The sequence below is a fragment of the Fukomys damarensis genome, unplaced genomic scaffold, assembly GCF_012274545.1.
Source record: "Fukomys damarensis isolate Sample0158 unplaced genomic scaffold, DMR_v1.0_HiC HiC_scaffold_23, whole genome shotgun sequence".
Lineage (NCBI taxonomy): Eukaryota > Metazoa > Chordata > Mammalia > Rodentia > Bathyergidae > Fukomys > Fukomys damarensis.
In genome coordinates, this window is record NW_022900935.1 from 47,968,238 (window position 1) to 47,981,121 (window position 12,884).

The 12,884-nt window shown below is 36.6% G+C and overlaps 1 protein-coding gene across 4 annotated transcripts in view; it reads right to left on the reverse strand.

Annotated features, from left to right (window-relative positions):
• Kansl1 (KAT8 regulatory NSL complex subunit 1) overlaps positions 1-12,884 on the reverse strand; it is a 176,232-nt gene that overhangs the window by 20,848 nt on the left and 142,500 nt on the right. For all 4 annotated transcript variants that reach the window (XM_010637479.3, XM_010637478.3, XM_010637477.3 and 1 more), the window contains 2 exons: positions 12,299-12,414; positions 11,370-11,562 (listed from right to left, as the gene is read on the reverse strand). In XM_010637479.3, the coding sequence (XP_010635781.1) occupies positions 11,370-11,562; positions 12,299-12,414 (309 nt within the window). The remainder of the gene's footprint in view (positions 1-11,369; positions 11,563-12,298; positions 12,415-12,884) is intronic.

A 12,884-nucleotide genomic window follows, 5' to 3' on the forward strand; every position in this document is an offset into this window, starting at 1 on the left:
GCTTGTAATTCAAAAAAAAAAAAAAAAAAAACTTGACATAGCATTATCATTTAAATAAAAATTTATAGTGCGTAGAGAAAAAATCAACTGCACAAAACTATTGATATGGTTATCATGTAGGTACAGATTATAGAGGGCTCTCATTTGGTATATTATACATGTTTATAATTCTATAGTGTTTAATTGTATTTTTATACTGCATCTAACCAGGGAATTAAAAATGTTTATCTAAAAAGCATGTAAAAGGGCTCAGACTAGCCTTCACAAAGTCTTTGATAACATCAGAGAACAGAGATTCAATTAAAATGATGATGTGGGAATAAAGGAACTAACTCCCCCTGCCTGCCTGCCTCCCTACCTCCTCCTTCCTTCCATAGAGTCTCGCTATGTAGTCCAGGCTGGCCTCAAACTCACCAATCTTCCTGTCTCAGTATGAGTGCTGGGATTACAGGCAAGCATCACCATGTGTGCCTTCCTTTCTTTTTATAATACCCTATTATCCAATCATGAAATCCATTTGGCTCCAACCCTCTAAATGCATCTGAATGTAAATGAATCTGACCACTTCATTCCACCTCAACAATCACCCTGTACAAGTTACTATCTTTTCCAATATGGGTTTCTTCAATAGCTTTTCAACTGGCCCTCCTATTTGCCCTTGCTTTTAGCTAATCAATGCTGCAGTCAGTGTAATTTTAGGTTTAAGCCTGAGACACACTCATTTTTTTGGTATCAGGGATTGAATTCAGGATCTGCTTGCAAGGCAGGTGGCAGCACCACTGAGCTAAATCCCCGGCCTCAGATTATAAACTTCTAAATGACTGCATCTCATGAGGAATAAAAATCATATGGCTCTGATTTTCATGCCAGAAGGACATTGTAGGATGCAAAGCATAAAGTGGAATTCTAAGCAGAGAAGGATGGAGGGGGCTTCATGAGTGGAGGAAACAAACTCTCAGGGATGAACACTAAGAAGTTAAGGAAACTGGAAAATGCAAGACAGAATTCTCAAGGAAGATGCTATACAAAAAAAGAGCTTCGTACCGATTTCCATAGTGGTTCCACCAGTCTACACTCCCACCAACAGTTGAGAAGGGTTCTTTTTTCCCCACAATCCCACTAGCACTTGTTACTGGTTGATTTCTTGATAGGGGCCACTCTTTCTGGAGTGAGGTACAATCTCAGCGTTGTTTTCATTTGCATCTCTTGAATGACCAGTGATGCTAAACATCTTTTCATGTTTCTTCTTTTCTGAGAAATGTCTGTTCATTTTTCATGCCAATTTTTGGATTGGAAATCAGTATGGAGAGATCTCAAAAAACTAGGATTAGAGGTCCCATTTGACCTAGCCATTCTCTTGCTGGGTATCTTCCCAAAAGAATTAAAAGAATTATGCCACAACAATATATGTGCATCCAGGTTTATAGTGGCCCAGTTTTGTAAAAGCTAAAACTTGGAAATTGCCCAACTGCCCATCAACCAGAGACTGGATAAAGGACGTGGGTTTTCTATAAAATGGAGTACTACTCAGCCACAAACAATGAGAAACTAGAGTCATTCATAGGAAATTGGATGCATATTGAGGCCATACTCTTAAGTGAAATCAATAGGACACACATGTGTAAATAGCATATAGTTTCTCTGGTGTGAAAACTAAAAGTGTAAATAAGATCCATAAGATCCAAATTGTATAATTGATAATGCAAGCTCCAGAAATTTTCATGAGATTCTCTTGAGTGTTAGTGAATACTAAAAAGCACAAGAGTAAGTGAGGCAAAGAGTAACTGGGAAGCTTTAACCTAAATAGTTTCCAGAGCTAAGTGACATGGAGCATTCAAGTAAGATCCCAAAAGTACCTTCCTTTCTGGTTGTGGAGCTAAACTATTAAATAAAGAAAAGACCTGTCAACAAAACAAAGCCTCTTTAAAGGAAGATAGTACAATCACACAAAATTACACGTCCAGCACCCAATAATTGCTAGATATGCCAAGAGCCAAAAAAATAACACTACCGGGATATAGTCAGGAAAATACAGACCACAGGAAACTAAGGGATAAATAGCCCTGTAATCTCCACAAATAAATTATAAGGAATATGATAAATACTTCAGGGCAAACCAACACTCTCACTGAGAACTAGAAAAGCCAGATTAATGACAGTATTTCGTGGCCAGGATTGCAGGAAGGAAAAAACCACGGAAGTGAGCTTATATGCTACACCTGCTGCGTTTTGCAGATATCTTTGTCAAGATATTCTTGAAAAGATGCTTACTGCTCAGTAGAGGGCTACTTTTGGGAAAACAAATGAGCAGTGTTTGGTGTTTTCATAGGGATAAAGGGCTGAGCAACATAAAAAGAAAGGACAAGAAACTGACCATGACACTGTATCAGGCACTCGTCCTCACAAGGTGGACTGTGAAGCTGTGAAGATCAGGAGTCTGAGAAGCTACACAGAAAGCCTCTAAAAGAGGAGCTTCTGGCACCTTCCCCGCATTATTCAGCTGTCATGGGGACCAAACCCAGTGCTTTGGTTGGGGCGTGCCAGTCAAGTGCTCTGCCACTGAGCTACCCCCCAGCACAGCAATCTCACTTTAACAGAGACCAGAGTTCCAGATATGCTAAGGGAAGGAAGGGCATTGGTCAACCTATCAGCAGGCATGGGAAATATGGTTATTGTCCTAAGAATGAACTGTCTGAAGAATAAAGCAGAAGTGGTAAGAGCTTCATCCAAACTCTAACCCAGCTAAAACTCAGCTCAGCCCCCCAAAAAGTTTGTTTTTTTAGCCAACACAATATATGCCTAGCAGGGGAAGGGGAAGGCTCGTGGAAAAAATTATTATCAGAGCTTCTACAAATTTAAAGATATACATCATCCAAACCAATGAAAACAAATGATATAAAACACAAGAAAAACAAAGACTCCAGTCCCCTAGATTTTGGAGGTGGCAGTCAGGATCTAAAAACAAATAGGTTTAGGAAAATATGGAGAAAATAATTAAGATTGCAAAAGTTCTTAAATATATAAAAACAAAATCAAGCCAGGTGTTTGCCAGCTGAGGCAGGATGATTCCAAATTTGAGCCCAACGTGGGCAACTTAGCAACTGAGACTCTTCCTTAAAATAAAAATTTAAAATGGCTAGGGATAAAGCTCAGGGTGTGGGCACTGTTAAGACCATAATAGGTGACATAAATGTAACAGAAGAGTCACAATAAATGAAGTGGTATACTGGTTAAAAAGAGTTTAAGCAAGGAACACAAGAAAAAAATACAACAAAATGTTAAGTGTACACACGGCACTCTGATAATGTAAATTTAATCAGAGCCTTGCTGGGGAATAAAAAATAAAACAAAGTAATATCTGAAGAGATAATAGCTAATCTGTGTGAAAACTGGTTAAAAAAATACCAAAGCACAAATTTAAGAAGCTCTACAAAACCCAAGGAGAAAGAAAATACAAAGGAAACCACAGCTAAACATATCATAAAAATGTTTAAATTTCAAGCAAAAGGAGAAACTTGTAAACCAGACATAAAACTCACTGGAATTCAGGGCTCTTAATCCAGATCTGATTCAGTTAAACTTTAAAATCTTGGAAATATGAATAGTCTAGTCTTTGATAATATTAAATACAATAATGGGAAACATCACATGTAATTATGGTTGAGACATTGCCTACTTCAATCTTTAAAAAGCCTAAACTGGCAGTACACCAGAATTAGTAACAGTATCAGACCATTCTATCTTGGTAAAGAGTCTTTAGAAAGTAGAGCTGCAAGTAAGTATTCAAAGATGATAAATAGAATGAGACGGAGAAATTCTGAAATCTGTGTCACATGTTCTTAGCTGCTTGTATAAAATACTAAAAACTGACTGTGGAATGGTTAAAAAAAGTATAGCCTAATTTCATATGTGACACATAAAACACCAAATGCTGTTGATATTAATCACTTACTAGTTCAATTATTTAAATACAAGATGATCAAAAATTAAATCTTTCATAATTACAGAAATATGAAAACTACTTTGTCAAATTTATTCAATACAAGAAACAACTGGCTGAAATGACACCTGGCCGAGCAGTGCTCTGGATAGTCAGTACATAAACAAACATGCTGCCTGAGTGATGCTCCGAACAAATACGTAGGGCTGGGGACATGACCCAGTGCTTGACTAGCATGTGTAAAGTGCTGGATTCAATACTCAGCAATACAAAACACCAAGGACAAACACAATATGTATTTGCAACTTAAAATCAAAACTGTATGGGGACAGAATAGCAGTTAAAATATAAAGGTGAGGGCATTAAATAATGAAAAAATGTTATAAAATTTCTATATCTTCTATTTATTCTAGTATATTTATGAACATCTTCTATACCCAGCCATAATTTCAGAATTGTTGGTAAAAGTTTCTTTTTGAAATTTTTTATTTTAGTACTGCCAAAGGCACAAACATAATGTACAAAGATATTATTACAAAGCACAAAGTTTTTCTAAAATGTTTCTCTTGGAATCCTAGATCACGATTATGCTTATTTATTCCCTTTTAAAAGGCTTCCCAGTCAAAAAAGACTGAAGAAACAAAACTAAAGACTTTCTCCTTTAAAAGACCTGTAACTCTAACATCTTTTATAAAACATTAACAGTAAATATGGTACAATGTACTCTCCAAACTTATTCACCCGTCATATAACAGTGAAAACATATTTCAGAAATACCTTTATATATTCATCAAGACTTCTAAACTGTTACTACCTTTGCTGCTAAATCTTATTTGTCTAAAAAGAAGTACAAATTATACCACAAAAGTATATTTTAATAACTATGTCAACATACTTGGCTTCTGATATACTTTACATTATGAATTTAAAATACTGATTTGCAACTCAGCTGAAGTTTCTATGAATTCAAAATCAGGGCAGTTTACAAGTTTTAGTTGGGAAAGGTGATGAATATATGTAATCCCAGGACTCAGGAGGCTGCAGCAGGAAGACTGCAAGTTCAGGGACACCACAGGCAATTCAGCAAGACCCTATCTGAAGATTTAAAGAAACAAAAGAAAAAAAGAAGGGAGGGTGGGGATGGTCCAGAGTTCAATTCCCAGGATCACAAAAAACAATCTTGGACAATCCAGTCAGGGAAGTGACAAAGAAGCTAAATACAAAGAAACTGAAAGCCAAGCTCTAACCTGTGTTCTGGTTAAGGGTTCCAAATTCACCCTGCCAGTGCTAAAATTTTGACACTTAAAATTCATGTGGCCTCTTGAGGAGCTAAAGAGAAACTGTATTATAAACAAATGCTTTCATGGTCCAGCAATCACAAGACTACTACGGGAAAACATGGCTCCTGTTCCCCACAGAACTGTTTCCGAAGTCCTGCACGAACACTTCTCTTGAGAATTCTAACAGGCTTTCAATAGGATGCCTAGACGTGATGTCACCCTAAGGCGTGGAATCCCAGCACCACCTCTCTCAGAAGGCATATGCCGTTCTTCTGGGTTTCCTTTAAATCTGGACAGTATAAAAGGACACAGGTCCCAAGAAAAGCTTGGTATCATGGCTTTTTTCATGACCTGTCCTATATCCTCCAGACTGTACTTTCATCTTGCTTTTCTTTTCCACTTAGACCAAGCTCACTCTGCAGAGCCTGTCTCTCCCTCACTACTTCACTTTTTCAAATAAACTTTGGCACCGCTTTTTGCTCGTTTTGTTCAATTCTTTGTTCGAGATGAGAATAACCTGGAATCCAACTCCAGAAAGAGGCAAGCAACCCCAAACCCAATACTGTTTAACTGGCAAACCATCTTTAGGAGGAGATATCTGATAACAGGGTGCACACCTATAATCCCAGCACTGGATAACTGTTCAAGAGCCACTCTGGACTACATAGTGAGACCCAATCTCAAAAAAGCCAAGATAAAAATAAACAAAAACCACCATAACACTGGAAATGGGTGAGAGAAACTACACACACACACACACAGTGTGTATGTGACTAAGATAGTATGACATAAAACTCTATTCAATAGATCCAAATGAAAAATTCAAAGTGTTAATATAATACATCAGAAATATAAGCATAATGTACAGAAATAACACTCGGACAAAGATGCTTTAAAAATTACTAACAAAGGGTTTAAAAATAAAACAAGCAATTGAGCTCACTAAACTACCAAGTCTAGTCCTAAACTTGTAGTCATCCTGCCTCAGTCTCCCGAATCACTGGGATTACAGGTGTGTGCTACTTCATTTGGCTCCACAGATATTCAATTCTTAATTCTTAGAGAAAAACACTGATCAGATTTGTGGGCTGGGGCTGGGGATGTAGCTCAGTGGCACAGAACCTGTCTGGAAAGCCTGAGGCCCTGAGTGTGATTCCCAGTACAAAAAAAAAAAAAAAAAAAAAAAAAAGTGTGGACTGCCATCAAAACCTGCACTCAAAAGAAAATTCAAAAAAAATAAATGCTTTTACAAGTATGTAAGAACAAATAAACCAAGTGTGGTGGCACATGCCTGTAATTCCAGCACTTGGGAGGCTGAGACAGGAGGACCACTGAGTATTCCAGGCCAACCTAGTGTACATAGTGAGTTTAAGGCCAGTCTGAACTACACAGTGAGACCCTGTCTCAAACAAAACAAAACAAGCAAAATAAATAAGCATTCTAATAAAGAACAAAGGTAAGAGGAATGAATTAACAGCTAAGAGCTGATCTTTAAAATAACCAATAAAACAGAAAAACAGTTGACAAGATTAATGAAGGCAAGACAAACTTAAAACGGAAGTAATTCTACAATGTTAACATTAAGACAATGGAGTGATCCTCCCAAGACACAGTGATATTCCAACACAGAGTAAAATGCTAAAATCAGCAGAACAGTGCCAAGTAATCTGTGAGAAAATACTACTTTAAAAAATTTATATCCTGAGTTCAACCCCTGGTACCAGAAAAAAATTTATAAAGAAATGCTCTTAAGGGCAGTCCAAAAATTTCTGATGTTAGTGATTAACATGAACGTTAATTGTTCTGCTGGATACCATAACAAAAACAACAAAAAAATCCCAGCCTTTCCAACCCTTCATTTCTAAAACACTAGTGGCTCCCAGTGCTGACTGAATACATATAACTTTCCATTGGTCCAAAGTAAAACAAAGCACAGTAAAACAAAATAAGAATTCTTTCTTTCTAAAATTATTTGTACTATGAACTGTTTAATTTACACAATCATTTCACTTGAAAACTAATTAGCAACCCTATATTGGAGCTAAACTTATCTTTAAAATTTATTCATTTCAATATTTAATGTCTAGATTAAGATATAACCATCTACACCTCATTGAAACGACAGACCAGAAGATAACATTACACCATGCATTTCAACATTTTTTCCACGTGTATGAGTTTCTTCACTGACTTAAATATTGTATCTATCATTCCAGACTCCTTAAGTGATGAAATACACAATAAATAGCAATATAGGGAACTTGTGATCTTATTACAATAAAATTGTGCTACACAAAAGGTAGTGTCATTCTCCCATTCTCAAAACCCCTGTCCTCCCAACTCTAACATATTCACTTACCACACCCTAGTGATTACTCCATAGAACTACCTTTAAAATCTATTGTATTTCCAGGGTTTTAGTGCAGCACTACAGACTACTACTTCCTTCAGGATTATTACTATTAATTAACTATTTTTGCTTTCAGTCTCTCTTGTGCCAATCTATTCTCCAACAAATCTTCCAAAAATTAGCTTACAACACACTTTCCTGTCAAAAGTTTAAAACTTAAGAGGCTAAAATTCACATCAATATTTATGGCACTCAACATTGTATGTGTATGTGTGTGTGTGTGTGTGTGTGTGTGTGTGTGTGTGTGTATATATGTATTTTACCATTAAGTCTCATTTCCATGTATCTCCAATAAGTTGATCTTATTGAATCTTTTGTTCTAACATGGATTTTAAGACCTACCAATTATATAAAAACAGTCTTTTAGGGCAAAATGAAATGTGCTACAGGGCTGGGGATTTAGCTCAGTGGCACCATGCCTGCCTTGCAAGTACAAGGTCCTGAGTCTGATCCCCAGTACAAAAAAAAAAAATCTTCCAGAAATGTACATTTATTAAATGCACATCTCAAATGTAAGACAGCAGATGCATTTCAGGTAAGTTTACATACAGAGTCCTTTAAAGACAAAGTAGCTGAGTTACTTAAATTGTGGTTTACAGTATTGGTTCTAGAATACAGTACAGATAATTTTAAATGTTAGGTGAAGCAATAATATTGATACTTAGCATATTTTTAAAATATTCTGCACGTTGGTAAATATACCAGCACTGAACATGGGGGAGGATGGGGTGCCAAAGGTAATTTGATCAATCAAGAAATATATAATTCTGAAAAAACATCTTATTCAGAAACTAGAAGGCAAATCTTACATCAAATGAATTCCCTGCCATTGAGCAATATCAGAAAATGTCTGTTAAATTTTTTGTTATCTACCTGTGCCATTCGGAGTGAGCCCCATAAAGGGAAGGGTTTGGTTTTGTTCACCAGTGGAATTGGCCGCCCCCACAAATACCTGGAACATGGTGGACAAACAAATACCACTGACGGTACACACAAACAAAGAACTACATGAGACACAGTAAGCAACCAAGACAGAGGAAATGGCATTTGTCTCCAAGCTTGGCAGAACACCAGCATTTCTACTTCCTAAAGTCAATTTACTTTTCTTATTTTTCATGCATCTTACTATCTTTTTTGGGGGGGGTGTTGAGACAAGGTCTCACTATGCAGTTGAGACTGACCTGGAACTCACATGTAGCCCAGGCTGGTCTCAAACTCACAGAGATCCTCCTGCCTCAGCCTCTCGAGTGCTGGGATTACAGGCGTGGACTACCATGCCTGGCTTCATGCAGCTTACTTGTGAATGAGACAGGATGATTCTATTCTAGAAACTAGCACTGGAACCAAAGAATCTTTAGTTTTATGCCTACTCCTTGACTCAAGTGGTTTTTTTTTTTTGAGACATGGTCTCACTATGTAGTTGAGACTGACCTGGAACTCACTATGTAGATCAGGCTGGTCTTGAACTCACAGTGATCCTCCTGCCTCAGCCTCCTGAGTGCTGGGATTACAGGTGTGCGCCACGACGCCCAGTGATCTCAACTGTTTTAACTTTATTTTTTTATTAGTTCATATTTGTCACATATATTGATCATATTCGTCATAGGGAATTTGTACTTGTACATAATACTTAAAGTACCTAAGCTTTTATGCATGGATCAGAAGGTTCATTACGTCACAGATTATATAGAAAAAAATACAGGAGGAGGCTGTCCATAATTCAGAAATTGCCAATACAGAAGAAGAACACTAGTTTTCATGAGGTTGTGTGTATGTGTGTACACCAAAGCATTCTGAGCTATAAACAACAAGGACATGACAAAAAGCTACTTCCTAACAATTGACAGTAACATACTGGTTTCTTGCTTTCTTGTTATCAACTCTTCAATCTGTTAGAAAAATGCTGAAATGTATACGAATTAATAAAAAGTCGAGAGATTCTGTCAAATAGCTTAACTTCTGTTTCTGATACAGAATGTTGGTATTTCAGGTATTATGAGATGACAAGAGGGAAATGGTACTAAGAATCAATTCTCACAATACTTTCCTTTAAGAAAGATCATGGCAGAGTCATACTACTAACTGCATATTAGAATAAAGCAACCAAAAATCAAAAATTAATTTTCCAAATATGAATGGCTCCATTAACTCTTTATACCCCTCTTGTTACACTAACTCTTTTAGGATCCTCGATCCGTCAAACAGGTTCTCTTTCAAGTATTTTCTATAATGGTTCCCTTGATTCATTCTGTTCCATTCTCTCCTGAATCCAACCACTCCAACCAAGTTTTCACTCTTTCCACTAAAACTTTTCAACAAGATCTCCAACAACTCTGGTCCAGTCAGCCTTCATCTTATTCCACCTATTTACAGATTCAGGCACAACTAATTCCCTTCTTTCTCTGTAAAACACTTTCTTTGCCTTTATACCACACTCTCCTGATTTTCCTTCCACTTGTCACTCTTTTTCAGACTGTTCCTCATCTTTCATACTCCTAACCCTTGGAATATCTAAATGACTAATGTTCATATCTCTAGTACTAGCTCCCTCTGTTGCATCTTTTGGACCCCCTACCTAAGGCTACAGGACATATCCAACAAAAGTTAATTATTGATTTGTTTTCTGTTCTATTTTATGATGAGAAAAGATTTGTTTAGTACTGTATTCCCAGTGCCTACAACAGATTAGCTCATTTTTTTGGCATTTTGGGTAGTTCAGTATTTAGTGAATGAACAAAAAAAAACCACAAAGTCACAGGGGATAGTCATAGCCACTTGGTATTAGAAACTTATTGGCCAGATGAATGTGTATGCATGTCACACACACTTCATTTACTCTTCCATCAACTGTATGAGATCTCTGAGACTTTGGTGAGGGGCAGGGATGGGGTGACTTGAACATACTCCAAAGTGGCAGTGCCGTGATTTAAACTCATTTATAATTTCCAAAGTAAATGCTCTTAACTACTGTATAGTTCTTATTTTATTGGAGAATTCTTTCATTAGCTCAAAACAAAAGCCAACTCTGCTATTTGAAGAATCAGCAATCAAAAGTACCCCTGTGGTTGTGAATTAATCTCCATTTTCTTTGTTAAGATAAATAGTAACATCAATTCAGCAAATTTAATGGAAATTCTTTTTAAAGCATTCAACCCTGCCATTTTCCATGAAAACAGTGCAGGTAAGAAAGCACACTCTCCTTCAAAGTGTTGATGGCGATACTTAATCCTTTTATCCCTAGTGTATCATTTTTGGAACACCCAGAACAATGGAACATAATGAAAATTTTCCTCTTCAAATTTTGGTTCCTTGAATTTTTCTACAAAACATGTATGTATTTCACGTAAAAATTCAAAATATTTCAACCTTTGTCATAAATGGATTAAAAACTTTCGGTCTCTCCCATTTCTATTTTAAAGTTTAGTAGCTTCCAAACCAGGCTGGAAGTCACCAAAGAGCTTTCTAGGGTTTTTATTTTCAGCTCCAATTCTAGAAAAGCCACACTGAGTCTCTGGGAAACCTAGTATTTTTAAAGTCCTAGGAACCAAAGTTTTAAAAATACTAGAATAACTGAATCAGGATCTCTAAGAATCTAGTAATTTTTAAAGCTCCCCAGGGAAACCCTAATGGTTAGCCAAGTTGGGAAAACATTAGTTTTCCAAAGCTGATAAGAGACTAATCCCACTATGTGAACACTTGGTTCACTGCTTGACAATGACCAAGTCTTACTGGTACTGACCTTCTTGGAAAGAGGAACGATGCTGTTGGGTCGAACAAGCCTCCGTTTCTTACAGCTCAATACAGGACGTGTTCGGGCCGCCACACAAGTGCCATCAGATGAAGAAACTAGATTCAGTCGTTGCTTTTTATGCAATTGCTCCTCGGCATCAGAGCTGTCACATGGAACATGGTCTGCCAAGACAGGCTGAAGACTACAGAGGGGAAGGAAGAGCATATGCTACTCGGAAAATACAGGAAACAGAGCCTCTTCATACTAGTTCAAACTTCTCTGTTTGCAATTTCACAACATAAACAAGTATTCTTTAGAAGCTGGTTGACCTTGGGATATCAACATCTATTAATCTAAGTATGCATGCTATATCTGCAATTATTCATAATGTTTTAGGTGTACATCACTCTATTATGCCTGAAAAGTGGAAGGGCCATAAGTAAACTCAAATTATCATAACTAAGTTTTCTTATACAACAGAAATGACTAAAGAAAGCCTAGAAAAAAACTGCAACTGGAAAGAAAACTATAAACTCCACAAATGTTAATAGGTTGTTTTATAATCACTGCTCCTCTGAACTTTGAATTCTAGGGATGTGTACGTATTATCCACTTGTAACAACCATTGGGGAGCCAATCTTTCCTAGAGCCAAACTGTATATGTAAGCTTCTTTGATGAATTCCTCCAAGATTATGATAATAATGATGACATACAATACTATAGGACCTTCTGATTCTCTCCATGCCTACTCCCTTTTAGGCCATGGAAGATAAAAGGGGAAAACATGAATACACTTGCTATAGTAGCAGGCATGCAGAATTTTAATAGGTGTTAAGGTTTCTGCTTCTTTAAATCATCCTAGCTGGAAATACCTAAAAGCTGTAAAATTACCTTTTATAAGCTGTTGAGTGCAAGAAGTAAAATGGAAAAAACTTACGTGTTAATAACTCCATTAACAGGTCTCAGTGCGCCACATGATTTGGTAGACAATGACTCTGAAATATGACCAACAGGGGGACCATGGTTTTCCAGTGGCTGAGAAACAGACTCAATCTAAATAAGAAAAACAAAACACATCAACATTTACTCAACTATATTCCTGTATGAAAGCAGCCTAATTTCAATTCTACAAAGCCCCTAAAATTTCTGATGACTAATTTGAAAACAAAGCAAAATCTGTGTGACTGAGGAAAAATAATCAAGAAAATTCACTTTGCTTGGGGAAAGGAAAACCCTCAATATTTTATCAGTCTATATGTAGTAAAGGCCTACTAACAGGAAAAACTACCCCAACAATTCCATGGAACAGAAATTTAGCAAAATAATTACATAATAACATGAAACTTTAACTAAAGGTAAAGAAGGATAGAGTAATATCAGTATCAAGGTAACTAGTAGGAAATGTGAATTTTTTGTTTACACGTATATAATATACATTATTCTTTGATAGAACAAAATTAAAATCTCAAATGAATCTAATTACACGACTGTCTTTAAACTATATAAATCAAATACATGAAATA